This window comes from Cheilinus undulatus, linkage group 22 (genome assembly GCF_018320785.1).
Source record: "Cheilinus undulatus linkage group 22, ASM1832078v1, whole genome shotgun sequence".
Classification (NCBI taxonomy): Eukaryota; Metazoa; Chordata; class Actinopteri; order Labriformes; family Labridae; genus Cheilinus; species Cheilinus undulatus.
In genome coordinates this window covers 7,200,505-7,219,307 of record NC_054886.1, presented here as the reverse complement: position 1 = coordinate 7,219,307, position 18,803 = coordinate 7,200,505, and the positions used below count along the sequence as shown (strand labels likewise).

General features: G+C 39.4%; 1 protein-coding gene across 1 annotated transcript in view; it reads right to left on the bottom strand.

Moving 5' to 3' along the window:
* The window catches only part of LOC121504511 (serine/threonine-protein phosphatase PP1-beta catalytic subunit), a 39,354-nt gene extending 20,868 nt beyond the window's left edge, over positions 1-18,486 (bottom strand). The window contains exon 1 of the mRNA XM_041779324.1: positions 18,350-18,486. Coding sequence (XP_041635258.1) covers positions 18,350-18,401 — 52 coding nt within the window. The 5' untranslated portion in view covers positions 18,402-18,486. The remainder of the gene's footprint in view (positions 1-18,349) is intronic.
* Positions 18,487-18,803: the final 317 nt, after the last annotated feature.

Below are 18,803 nucleotides of genomic sequence, written 5' to 3'. Positions count from 1 at the left end.
TCTAATGGCTGAAAAAGCTTTACTAAGGGTCAGAAGGTCAGCTGTTTTTCCATGTATTTAAAAGGCGCAGAGTTCACCAAACAGCATGTGTGTTAAAGCTGAAGAGGCAGAGGGAAAGATAAATGAAGTACACACTTCTCAAAGGCATTACCATATATGGGTGTTACTGTACCGAGGAAGGAGGAAGTACTCAGCCCAGACAAAGAGGGATCGCTCGGAGGGAACGAGTCAGAGGCCAGAGCTCTGTCAGCGAGTGGAGGTCCACAACACAAAACAAAACAATGGAGCAGCTGTCAGCTGAACGCAGCGACGTCAGAGCTCTCACATCAACAAGAAGACCACGGTGATGTCAGCGCTGCAGAGACAAAGCTGACCTATTTATGTTAATTATTCAGCAGACTTTTAGTTTGTTTATGGCAAAGAAACAAAGCTCTACAATGCAAACTCCATATTTACTGAGACTGTGTCTACATACATTAGTACTTCTGCTTTACAGAGATTCTTAAAGCTGTAAACAACATCTCTAATACAGAAATTCAGTCTAAATTTAACTGAAATCATTCTGGTCAGCAGCAGCTAAAACCTTGATGTACAAGACTCACTTTTTATACCTCAATTTTATTCATTAGAAAAGTTAACCAGCTCCTTAATACAGATGCAACTAGCAAACCTGTATAAAAACTGAGATGTTCACCATCATTACTGCTACCACTGGCCTTTGGGTGACCAGCTATAACAAATAATTCAATTAAGTTTGCATATCAGCAAACCAGCTGCATCTTTAACAGCTTTTCTCCCTCATTTTGCCATAAAAATGCCTCTAATGGAAACACCAATATGCTAGAAAGTAAATTAACCTTGCATGGTAAGCGACTAAGTAATGTGTTGGTCATGAATGAGCCAGTTCTACAACACAGCTCATTCTTACAGAAAGCAGACGCTGGCTCCTTTCTGAGTGCCAGTTTCCTTTTCTCCAATTTTTAACAGTATTTGATCCACATTGAAAAAGCCAAACTGGGTGCTGGTGTAGCTCAGTGGCTAGAGCAGGCTCCCATAAGCAGAGACTACAGCCCTAAACGCAACAGTCATGGCATCGACTCCCAGTCTCGGTGCACTCTCTCTCCCCACATTTGCCACAATTTGGCAATTACAGCCTGTCATCTATGTGTGGAAAATAGGTTAATTGATATGTCCTGCGATGAATCTTGAAAGTCAGTGTTTATCTTTATAAAAGTTTTTAGGAGTAATATTTTTTTTTTCAACTAAGCCTTAAAAGAGCTGCAACTAGTCACTATTCCATGTCTGCAGTCATTTCTCTGAGATTTCTACTGTTTTTAACCTTGATGGGACATGAAAATAGCTCTTTTTTCTGCAATATATATTTTTCTATAATATATGAACATTTGACAAACTTACAGTGAACAGTAAAACTTTGTTTCTCAATGTGACATAAATAGGGCAGAGCTTTTGAAAAAAATCTACTAATTTTAAAAATACAATATGCATGGTTACATTAAAGGGAATGATCATTTTATGCTCTTTTTATTTCTAAAAAAAAGCAATTTATAAAAACAAGGAAAGTAGAAGTTGTTGCAAACTATTTTGGAAGAAGTTGGCGCTTTAATGTTTGCATAATGTTATAGCATAACATCTCTGCTGCAAATCTTTGTATTAAACCGATATTTTGGCAAAATTCAAGTTAAAGACATATTGCACCTTTTTAGACATGACAAAAAATGTAGGAAATCATACTGCGATTTAATTTTAATTTTGATTAACTGCCCAGCCTCGGTGGAAACACAAGCAGAACCGGGGTTTAAAATGACAAACTGTGCTGAACCAAACCAGACTGTTTGGTCAAAGCGGGCCACACAAAAGGACCGTCTGACTCCTCCAGACTTTCGACTGAGGCTTTTAATCCATGTCTGACTCCATTGCTCTGTGAGCTTTTAAACTTTTTGACTAAAAGTGTCACTGCTTTCGTTACTAAAAGTAGCTGAAGACCCCCCATGGAATTCGTACAGTATGGTATTTTGATAGCACCTCTCTAGTGAATGTGACTTCATCTGCAAGCAACCTTTAGTGATGAGATTTACAGTCATGAGTGCGTGCATTGTTATGTCTTCTGAAATTGACTGAATTCTTCTGACACTCAGAGTAAAGGGAACTTCTGGCAAACAGCAGAGACAGACTAGAGCGTTGAGCTATGGAATTCCAAAGACTGACTAAAGAGGGAGCACTTCGCTCCAGGTGAAAACAGCTGGAAAAAAGTTCACCAGGGCAGTAAGAATTATTAAACTGCAGACTTGAAAACAAAAATATCCTAAAAATGCATCAAAGATCCACAGAGCTGAGGAGGGTTTTCTTGCTAGGTCTCGTAAACTGCTCTACAAATATTGATGTGTAAAACTTTTGTTATGACTCAATTCATCTTTGGCAACCTCATCTTTTCTGTCTGTTTGCTGAACAAAAATATTCAAAGTAACTTGTGACAGTTCAAGCTGAGCCATGAATTTCAAGCAGGTATGACTGTGCATGTTTCAGACCTTCCAGCACCAAAAAAGATGCCCCGTCAGACTTTTTTTTTTTTAGCTCTCCACCTTCATTTTCTATTCCCTCCAACTGGGCCGGAGGCCAGCCGCTCCCCTCCACTCCTCCGTCTCACCCTCTCCCACACGGGGCAGTGGAAAACAGTGACCCCTCACAGAACCAGAAACACAAAGTAGCTCCCGCGAGGAGCGAATATTAACGCAGAAATCCCGACTGCAATGGCATTTTCCGTGCAGGCTTTGCATTTTCAGAGGACGTTTTGTTCGCCTCTAAGTGCCCTGGGTGAATGAGTGTCTTTGTGAGGCGAAAGAAAGGATGAAATTGAGAGGAGAGAGTGGGGGAGAAGTAAACAGGAGGCAGAGAAAGTGGTCGAGAAAAACTAGAGAAATGTAGGGAAGTTTGAGCGAGGGAGTGAATGGAAGGAGGAGGGAGGGAGGATTTTATTGGAAAGCATAGCTGGGCAGCTGAAAAGCCAGGGTGAGATCTGTGCCATGTTTGGTGCCAGGGGGTGAACGCTCCCCGCCACACAGGCTCCACAATTGTTGTTTCCATAACAGAGAAAAGCCACGCCAGCAGCCAGAGCACTATGTAACACCGCCGCAGTTCTCCACGTCTGGCGAATACAAGAAGGGTGACACAGATGGAAAGACACAACAGTGAATCCAGTTAAAAAGGTCCTGATTAGTAATTTAACTATTTTAACATCTGTCTGAGAAATCTAACTTCCAGCATGGCAAGAAAAATCTATGAAAAAGTTGCAACACAGGCCTAATATCAGAGCCCTTTAAAAGGACCAGAATGCCAACAACATTACCATAAACTCTAATAAAGCAAGACTATGGCATTTACAGGAGAAATGCAACAACATAACACTTTTAAAAAACTTTTTTTTGAAGTTATAAACTGCCTCTTTGCAGAGTTAAACTCACTCTGGAGATTTTTCTGCTCAAGTTACCTCCACAACTCACCATAGTTCCCTATTCCTTTGTTTAAATTTCTTTTATTAAGTCCAGAAACTATCAGCAACTCTTACTACATGGGTATTGATATCAGCCACATTGAATTTTAAAATATTGACATATTGGATATGGGCAAAAATCCAATATCGTGCATGTCTGCTCCACACACTTGCAGACAAATACACAACCGAACGAGAGCTAAGAAGTGAACGTTTTTCATCTTTTACCGTGACTTGCTATTAAATTTAATCTTTGACAACAAGTGACAGGACATAATAAAGAACCTGTGAAGTTCTCATCTCCTCTGAAAGTCATGTAAAACTTTAAAATAGGAAGTTCACCGTTCACAAGCTTCGACTTCATGAGGAACTGTCCTGTAAGAGAGGAGGGCTTCACACAGATTCCATGAGCAGATCGAAATATTCTTAAGAAAAGGACCAAAAGGTTAGTGGCATATTGTTGTTCATCTCTAGACAATTTATAAAATAATATTTGTTTATAGCCAGTAGAATTGCCTGTAATCATTACAAACACACTGATTTAGCAGAAATATAAAATACTTTGCATAGAGATGATGATGCCACAGCTAGATGGGGGGCAGGCAGTGATTTCTGCATAGAGAATGCCAGTGATGTTTATGGTTCTGCCAGCCGTTCAAATTGAAAAAAAAAAAAAAAATCTTGAGCTACTTTGCAAGTGGGGTCAGAGAAAAATCTTGTATAACTGTTTCCAACAATCAGTCCAGTTTACAGGGCCTCTGCAGGTTTCAACAAGTCAAATTTAAGACTTTTTAAGACTCTTTAAGACCATAATAAATACAATTTAAGACCCATTTCACATTCATACTGGCAAAAAAAGTTAAAAAGACATGAAGGAAAATCGGAGGCCCAGAATTACTTGCAAAGTATATATGTAGGGCCCTATGAAATCTGTTTTATTTTTTGCCAAATTCCGTTTTTTCTGTTTAAATGTTTTTTGGAATTCCGTTTTTTAACCTTTCCACTAATTTTACCAGGGAAAAAAAAGAGTGTCTTGTTTATGTAAATGAATCAAATGTTCACCAATTAAATAGAAATAACCTTAAATTCATTGAATAAGGGCCACAGTTGGCCCAGGAGCCGTTGTTTGGATAACCCTGATAAAAAATAATTATAACCAGTGTAACAATCAGATACTTCCAACATTTTAAAACAAATTCGCATGTATAATCACATCCTAACTGATGTTTATAATGCAAATGAAGAAATCCTTCTGTTCTCTCGCACACAGTGATAGTAACTTAATAAGAAGGTCACATTAAAATTAAATGGTTAAACCTGTTACCTAAACTTTTATTTATTCTCACAGTCTGTAACAGTCCATGCAGTTTGATGCTGCATTGTTCTACTCCTGAAGGTAACAGTTCTCTCCTCATCTCTCTCCTTCTTTGCTGTCTGACCGTCTGCCTCATATCAGAGCGCTACGTTAATACAGACACGTGTTGGCTCATTAAGCAACCAAAGGGAACTACAATATCTACAGGAGGTATTATTAAGCTAATTTAACATCATTTAGACTACGGGACTTCTTAAAATCTCAAGTCCATCCGACTTGATTTTTAGCCTCTGAGGGGTGAGCGGTGTGCCTCACCTCACGCGAGGCTCAGGTGGTGTGGTGAGGTAAAATAACTCGAAGCATGGATGATTTTTCTTGAAGGTGCAACATTAAGTTCCACGGTACAGACCTGTATGGGGCTACGTGATGTTTGCCAATGTTTCGTGCAGCCGCTTTGACATGCTGTTATTGTTTAAGAGGGGGTGGGGTGAGTGAGGGACAAGTTGTGCGCGCTTTAGTGTTCCCCCGGGGGCATATTCCTCAGATAAACGTTCCTCTTTCAAAAAAAAACACAGCATTTCAGTCAAATTCATTCTATTTCCATGTTAAATTGTAAATTCCATTTTTATTGGCCAATTCTGTGATTCAGTTATAATAATACATTAATAATACATTTTAAGACCTTTAAAAATTGTATTTAAGACATTTTATGAGATTTTTAGAGAATTTTAGACATTTTAAGGCCTTAAATTCAAAGTAATGGATTTTAGACTTTTTAAGACCCCGCGGATACCCTGAGTTTAAGTACCATTTGGCACAGTAAACCCAGATCTAACTTCTGTTCCACAGCTGATGTCTGTCCAGTCTCACTCTTTGTGATGGGAAATACCTCTGTTTTTAGAGATCAGGATCATTTGGCTCAGCTTACAAATAAAAGTCTGCCAAAGTGGCTCTCCATCTAGTACCAGTTAGGCTTTCTAAATAACGACAATAATAGGAAAAAAGGGTTACTGACTCTCAAACGGAGCCACCTCATGTTGTTCATATAAAAGAGCCAATTTGTAGAACTGGCTCGTTCATGAACAACAAATCATTACTAGGTTACATTACTCAACCCACAATAAAAGCACTTCAGGACTAAACAAGGGAGAAAAGCTGTTAAAAAGGTGCAGCTAGCCTCTTAGTTCCTTACAAGACTTCTGAAGACTTTCGTCTACCAACATCTGGCTAGACATGTAGTAGGTGGTCTGCAGGACTAAGAGACTTGGCTTCTCTCCAGGCAACTGTGTTAACCAGGTAGGATAAATCCCTTTAATCAGAAGTGTAGGGATCATACTAGTGCTGCATGACTTGGAAGTAATATGCAACTACAATCATACTGGACAATATTGCGATTGCAATTGTGATATGGCATAAATGGTATCATAAGTCAACTTGCTTAAAGTGTAAGTGAACCCCCGGCTCAGATCTAACTCCGCCCACCTCCGTAATTCAAAAAATGCCCAGAAAGTGAGCAGTTTGGTACTGAGAGGAGGGAGGGGAAAAGGACGGGGTTTTCCAGTTGAGGCAGGAATGACAGTGGTGTCCCCTTGTCAGAGAGAGACACAGACAGAGTCCCACAACACTGCTGCCTCATAGTGATCTTTTAAAGTGGAGTTTTCCCATCTAGAGTCCCCTGACGCAGGCTATAGTGTGGTGGCGGACGGTGGTGGTCCTGAGCACTACCTGTTCAGGTCATTTGCTCCAGCAGCAGCGTTACAACAGCTGAAGCTCTCAGACCTGAAGCAGTGCAGGAGAGGATGGGAGTGGTCTCTGAATGGTAAAGACAGTTAGAGGCGGTAACGCTCTACCTTTTATATAGAGTTTGTGACACAGAAACCTACCGATGGTCGGTTTCTACGCCACTTAAGCCCCACCTTTTCAGAAAAGATTTTTCAAGGCAGATGTCCGTTTGAGCTAATTAAAAGCCATAAAATCCAGATTTTTATCAGTTTGGTGCAAATTTCAGCTATAACACCAATACTGATGTGTTTTATTATAATTCAGTAAATTACTTCAGTACAGATGGCAAAAAATGTTAAAGTGTTCACTACCTCTTTAGTAATCAAGGAAAATGCAAAGAAATACAATGCATGCAACATGCTACATTAAGTAGCATGAAAAAATACAAAATCAAAAGTTTTTACAGTACTGCTTTAAAAATAATAGAATATTTTCCAAAAATTGAAAGGTTATGCTTTTTAAAAAAAAACAAGGTGCGAAAGTAGCACTATTGTAAACTTAAAGGCCTTTCTGTGAGCATTTTTGTAAACATTCCAGGTGCTTCTTAATACAGAATAATTGCTCACTTTTATGAAGTTATGGACAGGCACAGCCTGCCACTGCAATAGCTGTTGTCTTTAGATCAATTGTGCAGCGCTACACTAGACCATACTCTCAGAAAATCTTTAAGGATAAACACAGCAGAAATCCACAATGAGCTCAGCAGTGTGCAGCATTTAGCAAGGGGCAAGGAAAATCTTTTACCAGGCAGGAACCTCGAGCAGAACCAGAGTCAAGCTGAAGCTGTGCTGGGGTTAAAATGTGACAGCTTCAGCTGTGGTGCCTCAGCAGCCCAGCTACCTTTTAGCATAGCTTCTTTGGCTATGCTTCATTAGCTTTACTGTGGCACCAAGCATTAAATGGTGTATCCATGTATAGGACTCATCTACAGGAACTTTAGACACCCTGTAAGAAAAGGTAAGAAGGTAAGAAAACTTTTTTAATTCGTTATTACTTAAGATGGCTGGGCTCTTTTGCTTTTTCATAATCTGCTGACACTGTTCTAGTGTTTTTGTTTCCTTCCACACCTTTTTTTGGTACTCCCAGCAGTCAAAAGGCTCTCCTGAGCCCTCTGAGATCTTCTTTGTCTGTTGTTTAAGTATGAGGATGTGTTGTAACTGGCAGTGAGGTGTTTTATCACGTAGATATGACGTCTCATGACTTTGGAGAACACAGATCAATACTGTAATTGCCTCATCACAGAGCCACTCCTGGGACGTGACTCAGTTGTCCTGTTTGAGTAAATCACTTTGCATCATGTTTCAGATTGTACTCAGGAATCAATACTCTTGTTTTCAGCTGAAGTTGCAGTTTTCCCTTCATGTTTGTGTGCACTCTGTTTTTCTGTCCTCTTGTTACAAACCCTCCTTCTGCTGCTGATTACGTTTGGTGCTGTATTTCTATGTGCAGCAGTAAAGCAGCTATTACAAGCCTCCAGCTTTCCCAGCAGGCCCACGCTGCGCCCACACTGGTCTGAGTTGTGGTGACAACAGGCTCTCTGTCTAGTCTGCCAGCACAGGTGGCCTGTAGGCTTTATGTGGCACAATCAACTCCACAGCTCATAACATCAGCGTGGAAAACTGCACTTAGACGCCCTTTTTGTTTATGAGCATAGACACAAGCAAGTTTTGGCGTGTAAAATCTCCTGTAAAGAACAGTTTTCTCTTAAAGAGCCATCTGGATCTGTCAGATTGTTTAACTACACACTTTGTGGACCATACTTACAGCTGTTATCACAACATTTTCAGAGCCGAAATTGGGCCTCTCTGAAAACACTTCACACAACAAATAACGCAGGCAACATCACTCCCTTCAATACATATCACATTTGCAATATGAGTCAAAATAATCACAATAAGATAATCTTTCAAAATAGTTCAGCCTTAGTTATTACCATTAAGATTTGTTTGCACATGTTCTTGGTGCTTTTGTACCCTGAGTGAAGCTACCCACTCAGTTAGTAAGATCCGATCTATAGGGCGCAAATGCATTTTAAAATAAGCTGTGCTACACTTACAGTTAAGGTATCGCCTGGTTCAGTGTGCACTGTACACCTTCCAGACATAGCAGCATGTCAAACTAGCAGCACTGCGTGGTATTTGCATACAATGGTGAACTAACATAAAACCAAAGTCAGATGTAAGGTACGTTACAAGTTCTTAACAAGCTGTTGATCGTTTGATTTAAGCTTCCTTACAAATATTATTTTTTTCAGTACTTCTTACTTAAAATGTTTATCGAATCAAATTCCTCTGATTTGTTTAGTTCTGTTAAATAACTGGGTTCTACAGTGTGATGGAAAATTTGAAAAATTAACATTAATTTGCTCTCTTGCTTTGCACAGTTGATTTCTGTGACAGCGCTCTAACAAAGCTCCACCAACATGATGCCCATCATACTGATTGTGCGACAGCACATTTGTGTTCCCATCTTTAGATTCACTTTTGTGTTACGGCACAGCAGGACTGCAAGAAAGCACGACACGGCAGAAGCTCAACATAAGCAGTCAGACATGCTCACATGTGCTCCCCTGCTGTCTCCACTGATCCCAGCTCACCTCTGTAACACCTCCCTGACCATCTCGCTCTTTATACAGCTTGACTCGACCTCTTACTCATCTCCCTCCAGAGCTACTAACGTAAATGTGGGTGCTAAAAAAAGACACCCCATACACTTGTATTTTTGGGTTGACAGTCAAGCCTCTTACTTTGATGAAGATATTAAAGTAAATCCCACAACAGGCGTCATGTTACAATGGTATTAAAGTAATGCTGCTCCTCTCCTAGCTCTGTGTGAGCTATAGGGGCCGACAATGTGAGTCAGCAGGGACCCAATGTGAACCAGAGAGAGGCTGGCCATCACTGAGCTGATGCGTTTTTGAAGGAGGTTTAACATGCAAACATCCAGGCAGAATCTCACAGACAAACGCGTCACTTTTAATCACACAGACAAATGGCTCCAAAAAGTTCGTCTATGACCCTTTCTACTGTGTACCTTTAAACCCTGACTCACAGGACTGGTCACAAGACAGCGAGTGACATGTCACTGTATTGAGAGTGACAAATGAAACCAGAGAGGGCAGAAAGTTGCACTCTGAGGCCACCGAGGAGCTCCAGTGATTGTAAACCATGTTGTCAGTCGATCAGGTTTAGCCTGTCGGCTAGACAACGCCTGTCAACCCGTCCTCCGACAACTGCTGAGGGACACGTGCACTCTGTGGGCGTGAGTGTCTTTAGATGTCCTCTCACTACAGCTGATTAATCTGAAATAACTTCTGAGTACATTGAACCTCATCTTCTACCAACTAACTTTTGAAAATGTCAACTATTATCAGTTTTATGGTACAGATGGTGAAAAATAAACATGTTTTTGCACACATGCAATCAGGCAAAGCAAACTGAAAATTATTTAAGCCAACCATAATTTTATTTCCAAACTGGTTCATATAAGCGCTTTAGTACCAAAAATGTTGGGACACGTTCAAGGATGCCAGTTCATGTATTACTACTGCCTTTACAGATCATCTGAGTGAGAATGGCCAGCGCCAATACGATCTTATTTAGTATTTTGACTAATCAGCAGGTCTAGTTGTTTGTGAGTCCACTTAGCTTTGTAGTAGACTACGACCTCCAACAGGGGGCAGCATAACCTGATAAAAGTAGCAGAGAAGTCATCCTTATTCAGCCAACATTTCACTCCCTTTGTTCAAAAAAGTAGTACCAAACTTCCCTTAAAAGAAGAATTCAGCAAGTATCCTTCATAAAGACAACTGATCTACACAATCTGGATTCATTTATCATACGTGTTTATTTATGAACGTTAGGCTGAGAAAAAAGCTATGTAGCTGTGGAGAGGTGGATCACATTTGTTAGCTGCTGGGTCAGCGTCTCTCTGACATGTGCAACTATGACAGGGAGTTGTCAGCAAAAAAAAAACACATCCAGGCAAACCATACTTTTGGTCGAGTGTCTTTGTGAGATTTTTAAATCCTGGCTTTTCAACAACACTTACTGGGGTCATGTCTTTGGTGATGTGCTCTGTTACTGTTGCCCTAATCTCGGCGTAATATTGCATTTTGCGATAGCCGTGATTGTTTGAAGTCCTCCTTTTAAAATCTGAACCACTGCCAGACGACAGATCCAGTGCTGTTTCTCTATATCCGTCTCTAAAGACCGCTAACGCAAGTTAGCGGTCTGTTAACTTCCTTCGGTCTCCCTTGCTTCTCTCAGCGCAGCGGATACATAAACGTGTATGAGTCGAGGAGAGTTTTCTGGATGGGCGGGGGAGTGAGCTCTCTGCTTTGTGAGAGAGAGGTGTTCAGGGACAATGGGAGAAGGGAAACTTATGAGAGAATTGCACGCTAATGGCTCAATACTTCCATGTAATTTATACTCGATGTTCATGATATAGTCATTTTATACATCTCACATACATCGAGTGTATTCAATATATTGCACAGCCCCAGGCCTGACTATTGAACATTTCATCTGAATTATCAGTAGTACACCAGAAGACAAGTCTGCAGTGATTCTGCTCTCTGAAGTGTCTGGGGTTTTTTTTTCATATTTAGGTCATCTTATGGGTGTTAGTGTTTGTACAGGGCTGTGAAGCTGTCAGCTAGGGTGGCTTAATTATGGCAAAAATCATATTCAGAACTATTAAACATGATTCCTAACTGATTTTACCCTTGAATCTGTGTGAATTTGAAATGATAAGCCAAAGTTAATTGTTGTTTTGCCTTGAGAAGCTGCCACACCAGGAGACACTGCTGTCTTTCTCCTCTGCTCTCTATCTGTAACAACATTAATGTTAACACATGCATCTTCATTAGATGCAAAAAACTGAACTGCCCACCAGTGAATTAAAGAGTTAGTGAGGACAGAGGGGGAGACGAAAGGTGGAGCACAGAGAGTCTCATCCTCAGCATCAGAATCTTCCTTCATGTCTGTGCAGAGTTGTCGACGTGTTTCTAACTTCTTTTAGAGAATAACTGCAGTGAAAGTATCAGAAAGTATTCAGCAAGTGAGCTTGCTGAAAGTCCCTGAAACACAAACAGCAGCTTTATATACCTGCAAAAATGCCTTTGAATTTCTATTACCCTCTAAAACTAAGTTTGGGTTGTTTTTATAAGCCTGTTTCTTTAAATAAAACACAAACTCACATATATGATAAAGTTTTCTTTAACATAAAGCACTAAACTTATACTGGGTGGGGTTTATTTATATAGACTATTTTAATCACTAATTAGTTAAGGTAAAAAGCTATTCTAATGTATCTGTGCTAAAATTGGAGGGGCTCAAATAAACAACTGCACTGAGGTCTACTGTATTACTGTAGCCCCCCCCCCTTTGTATGTGTCACTAAAAGGGTAGGTTCATTTCCAGCAGGAACAGCTGTGCCTGTTGACATTTAGTGGGAGATCACAGAGCTCTCCATATGTGCACAGGCTGTGTCTGTATGACTATGTAGGTTTCTGCAACTCATTGACGAAGTGAGATATTTACCTCCTGTTACAGTAGTGCAGGAAACCATGTCTTACATAACAAAGAAAGTCATCTATTTCATTAAAAAGACAAGAAATGACTACTTAGTTCTTCATTTTTGAGCTGAATGAAAGAAAAAAGAAAACACGGACAGTGAATTAAGTAAATTAAATCAGGCTGTAGATGTAATCTTGTTAAGTAAACTCAAATTAAGGATATTAGGAGTTCATCAGATAAGATAAAGGTCTTTGTGTTGTTTGAGGGCAAGTCTTAAAATAAAATGAAGCGCCTACAGAGATAAACAAGAGACAGTTGAGAGGGTGGGAGTTGTACTTTTGCCTGCATATGAACTAGTACGTCTATATTTTTGATAAATGCTCTTTTCAGACATGATCAACACTTAAAGCAACAATATTCAACCTTTATATCCTAAAATAGTAGTTTCAACTGTGATCTAACAGTATAATAACTTTCAACTGGGAAAATCTGCCCCAAACCACAGAGAGACTCAATAACCTGCTTTCAGCACTATGTAACTTTGGCACGAACCGTGCATATGGCTTTACAGCACTAGTTCACACACCAGCCTTCAGCTAAATAGAAGCCAGCCAGCCTGTCTCTGTACTGTGACTAATGGGGCTTTTCCACTGACTTTTGGCAGCACCGAGCCAAACCAAGCCGTGCTGACTTACTTTTCCGTCACCAGTTTTGCCATGCCAAGAATGGTCCAGCTCTAGAGCAGGGCCAAAACGAGCCAGCCTCGCCTCCAAGCTTGCCGCACGGTGTGATTTGCCAGGGGAGATTGACCCCTTCGGCTTCTGAGGCTGAGGGTTCAGAATGCCCGTCATCAGCTCTAGAAGTGCCCTCAAACGGGCAGCTCGATTGTGGTGGAAAAGCAAATGGTCTGGACTGCCATGCCGAGTCAAACCAAGTCAAGCTGAACGCCCCTTGTAATAGAAAAGCCCCGTAAGAGACTGAAGAGGATGGAGACAGATGAAGCCAAGCAGAGGAAGACAAACAAAAGGCAACAATCAAACATTAAAGTGCCCATCCAGTCAGATATTACTCATAATAGATTGTAACTTAACCTTGATAGTTATGATGTGTAAGAAAACATTGCTTTTTGCATGAAAAAACATTTAATGTATTGCAATAAATTCTCAGGTGTTTATGGCAAGTGCTCACACCATTAAAACAACAAAACTACTTCAAGTTTTGCAGCCTTAGAAGCAGATAAAACAGTGCGAGTGTTGTAATCTGTAAACAAAGATCTGATCAGTTTCTGTTTACATTTTCTTTGATTTAGAGCAGAACAGCTGGTTGATTTGGAAATCAGAGGCTACAAAAGATAACAGAGCATTCATTCTGATAATGGCACAGATATTTTAAGCAAAGTAAGCCACAATTCTGCAAATTTACACGTTTTATTTGCGATCATACATGACTGGTAAAGTGTTTCAGACTGTATTTTTGACAGAGTTGAGAAATTGTGGCACCTAGACTTTTAAATTTGTCAGGATATCAGATCTTTGTTACTATGGATCGTTTTTAAGGATTTACTTTGGGGTTTTTTGTGGACAGCGTACAATATCAGAGAGAGAGTGTGCATGCAAGGCACAGATTTAAACCTGGGCCACCTGCTCAGACTGCAAGGTTTCATACATTGGGTGCTACCAAACCAGCGAGGCATCTGCCGCCCCACTAGGCTCTTTGTAATTAGGGCTAATGCACCAACAGGTGCGGTAACCCTGATGACACTGAAGGACGCATTGCTTTTTTTATTTTGGCAAATGTCTTGCAAATTTTGTGCTTTTAACATGCTAAAAAATGTACCAAAAGTTGCACAAAATTCAATCATGGTGAAAATCTGAATACCGTAGTGCTTTTGTGCATGTGCGTCACAAAATGCCTCCACAGCACCAACTTAAACCCAGCCCAACGAGTGGGTTTGAGCTACATGCATGAAAACTGGCACACATATGTACCACATTAAGATGTAAAATAAAGTCCATTATCATCATGGTGAAAAATAAACAGGAAGTGGGAAATGTGCTAAATATAAAGTTTGACTTCTGGGTAAGGGTTAGCCTTTGAGAGCTTATGAAGCATGTTTCTCAACAAATGAAAAACCAAAATAATAGAAACTTGGCCAACCTACTTTCACATCTCTACTAGTGTTTTCACACCAAAAAGGATCTGGTTGGAAACAAAAAAAACAGTGAATGGAAAGAGAAAGTGGGTTAAGAAAATGGATGCTTGTATATATGCACAGCTCACATCTGGAAGCCTTTAGGGCCTGATCCCTCCAATTTCCTCCTCTGAGGTTTCCTGGTTGCTGCATTCAAAAGCAGCCAAATCAAGAAAAGTGGCTACAGCATAGCTTTAACCCAGCTGACAACACGAGCGGACACATGCACACCAAGAGCAAACAGGCACTATTATGTAAGCAGCTCCAATCAATCCGGATGATTGGGTTATATACTGACATGTTTATCCACAGCGTGCTCATTCATTAGCATGAGCTCCCAAACCCTTTTCTATGTGTGTGTGATTTTTAGCACGTTGAATCTGTGTTCTTGTGTGACAGGCGATCGATCAGGACTGTTTGTTCAGTGAGGCCTCGGCTGAGTGCTGAAGACACGGAGGGACGGAGTCTCAATGAAAGCAAGGAGACACATCAGCTCACCTATGTCAGGAGGATCCCTTATTTAGCTCTGCTAACAGTCCTTCACTGATACCCAACACATAACAATGGAGAAGGAGCAACAGAGAGTCTTTCTTAGAAAGTCCTCTGGTTGCACAGGGCTGCATTAACAGATTAAGACTTACAAAAGACACTATATTCAAACTTACATAAAAGCTGAACAAGAAGATGTTTGCTTATGCAACTTTCTGCATTATTATACAATATATGGTGAAATGTGTTGTAGCAACAGTTGCACTAATGGACAGCATAACAACACAGATCTGTGCTGCTGAGGTAAAAGATTGCAACTTTTACACTGAATTGGGGGGGGGGGGGGCAATATATCAACTGCATTTTTAACCAAGCTTTACTACAAGACAATATCACTTGATGTAGTTTATGTTAATATTTTTTTAAATCAGGCCTAAATGGGGCAGTCATCTTTTATTCACTCATCTAATTTAAAAGCATTTACACTATTAGATAATATTGATACGTTTGATACAACTAAACAAAAATAAAAGACCTAGACAGCCAATACTGGTCAATTTATTGCTTTAAATCACTAAAATTGCAGGGCAACTCCAGCATACTGTCTAAACTGCACAAATACACTGGCAACATTTGACAAAGGGGGTAGAAATGGTGAAGAGCAAGGGTTTCCTTGCCAATTCAACACAATTTTCCAAATGTTGTCAACAAATTTTTGCAAATTAGATGCTAAATGTTTCTCCTTTAATTAAAAATATGACCAAATATGACCAATCATTACATGTTTGTGGTTTGACCACAACAGTGATTGAAATAATGAAGATTTTCTTTTTCTTTTTCTCTTTTTTTTTTTTTAACAAACGGTATGTAAGAGTTTACAGTAGTGCCACAAGATTTGGCATTAATGGGCAATTTACAATACCAATACAATATTTTATCAAATGTCTATTTGCATGGTTGTCAAGGAAAATCCATGGATAGTTTTAAGTGTTTTTCTCAACTCAAAACATGCAAATACTAAGTAGCATAAAAGATACAATAAAGTACTGCTTTCAAAATAACTTAATATGTTCCAAAAACTTAAAGCTTTTTTTCCAAAATAAAAGTACTTCTATAAAGTGCAATAGTGTCACTGTTGTAAACTTATAGCCCTTTCTGCATGCATTTTTTGCAACCTTTCAAATACCACTTAATACAAAAATAATAGCAGCCTTTTTGTGTGTTTATGTAATTGCACAGCCTGACATGGCGACTGCAGTGTGGTTCATTGTGCAGCACTAGTGTAGGGGTCATTGAATAAGCAGTCATTAAATTGCTCAAACTTTTCATACAAACTTGAAAGTAAAGTAACAAAAACAGTAAAGATGTTAATGTTGTGTGTTTATTTTTTTATTAGTTTAGCTTGTGTTGATTAAATGGCCAAATCAGTATGATTTGAACAGTGCATAAAAAAGACTTTCATTTTAAAGATAATAATCAATATTGTGACACAAAACTGTTTTGTATGCTCTTTCTGCTCCAAATAAATGTTTCCTTGCCTCTTTCTGTGTGCAGATCCCTCATCGACCACTAAAATGTTCATGGAAAACTTGGATTTCACTACTTTTTGCCACCTTTGCTGGTAAAAATAATGCCCAGTAAAATCCTATTTGTCAATTTTTGCCAACGTGGCCTCACCTCAGTAACACAGATTCAATAAAATCTTAAATTCAAACACTTGTTATACTGTGTATCAGAAATATTGCCAAAGTGTTTTACAGTTTAAACTGTGTAAAGGAGTTTGTTTGCACTTTGAAGACCAAAAATTGCCCAGTTTTGTGAACTGAGGACTTTTATTTTGTTACTGTGGTATCAAAACATATCAATATGGTTAGAATAATATGATGAATAATTAACACTGTCACGTGGGAAAAGTCAAGACACACTGCTTATGTCAACATTCAGCAGTTTCCCCACAACCACACCATAACTGTGGCATCCTTTCTTAGAATTTCTTACACCAAATCCTATTAAACAAACATCTTTAAACCAAATACAAACAACTCAAATGCTTCATATATCAAATTATGTGTTGTTTTATAAGTAATATCAACATATGTGACTGGTTTGTACAAGAAAAGACCGCCCCTGAAGTGCACTTCATTGTTAAAATGATTGTTGAAATAAAGATTGAAACTACCAAAACACACTGTGTTCACACAGTGTGCATTCAAATTTGCAAAAAAATTTAAATGAGAAGATGAATACAAAACTTGCTTTTGTGTTTGCACAATTATACAATACATGCAGAGATTAGAGCAGAGTTAGTACTTCTTAAATTTGCTTTAATAGAAACAATAGCTGGAAGTATGATACTGTTTGGCTGAATTATAGCAACTTTTTGGATTCATGGTTTATTATTGATGTTAAAAATGAGCTTTAGTTTGGATTGCCAACATGGTAAAAGCTTATAGCTGAGAAAATCAAGTCCCACTGCTTGTGTAAACATTAACATTCCCCACATATAAATACTACAACTCTTCTGCATTCCACTTCTCTTCTCCAAAAACTTTCATCCCAGTTCAAAACGTCAATTTCAATGGTAAACTGCAGCAAAACTACTCATATGGGCGCTAGAGCATATATTAAACATTACAGCAAATTAACAATGGGTTTAAAGAAATATTCAGCGTACTTTAGTTAAAACACTACACTTTATTTTGAAAGAAAAGTCAGCTTATGGGACTGGTATGTACAAAAAGCTACCGCCCACCTATTATGTAGTTCAAATGTATGCGGGAATAAAAGCTGGATCGTTTTAATGACTGAGGGGTTCCTGGTGTAATAGCTAGGCAAGGTAGTGATTTATCTGCCCCATGCCAAAACGATGACATCAGTATTGATGTAATGCTAAGTGTGACGACACAATTTAAGGATGAATTAAATGTCAATAGTTAGTTTTCTCTTACTCGACCAGTTGGGGCAGAACTCCAACTTACAACTTTGTTTCATTACAATCTTAAATTCACTTTCAACGAATACGTTTATCTTAAAATGGAGTGCTTTTATCTGGTAAATCCAAATAACTTTGATGAAAGTGTGTCTGTGACTTTAGGATTGTCGACAGACGGGACTGGTCCTGTCCACTCCTTTCGTACACCGGTGTTACAGTGTACAAAGTAGCCGTGTAACCTGGTGACTTTCAGCCGTTGTCGTTACAGATATCAAGGCGGTCTAGTGAGCACCTATTGTTTAAATTTTTATCACAGGCATATCTTGTGAGTATTTTTGATGTGAAAGTAACGGACAGACTCGATAAGTATGCATTTGTTTTGACATGTTCTGTATTCAACATCCTTTGTGACTACGACAACCACAGACAGATTCGGCATAAAGTCACCACTTGGCACGGTCACTTTGTAAACCGCAACACCGGGATAAGCTAGCAAGTAATGTTAAATCAGGCCTTTTTCTTTTCAACTCGTGTCAAAACGACGCCCATACGACAAAGAGGACTTAAAGCAGTTAGCTTGTCGATGACATTAGATAGAAAGGTCGCAACTCACCCTCTAAAAGCCTGGAAATCAGCGAGTCGACGTCCAACTCCCCCTCCGCCATTTCTGTAACGTACTGCTCTGCCCGCCGCAGTCTGAAGCTGGCAGGGCAGGAACCGCCTCACTGCACAGAAACGCACCGCCAACCTCCTCCCACTCACGGGCCTCCCATTTAGGAATATTATGCTGCGTTCAAAGAACCTCGAAACTCTACACTTTTTTTTTTCTTTTTACGAAAAACAAAGGATGAATTCAGGGTTGTTGGGACAACTTTTGAATTGGTCTTTATTTAGTTTGCTTGTCAAGAACTGAAAGTAAAAGTCCAACATTAGCCAGCATTTCTGTTACACTGAAGATGCTACCCCATATTTCGGGTAAAAGGATGGTTTTATCATGTTTCAAGGAGTAATGGCCAACACATTATTTTAAAAAATGGTCCAAACCGTTTATGGTGACCGACAGAGGA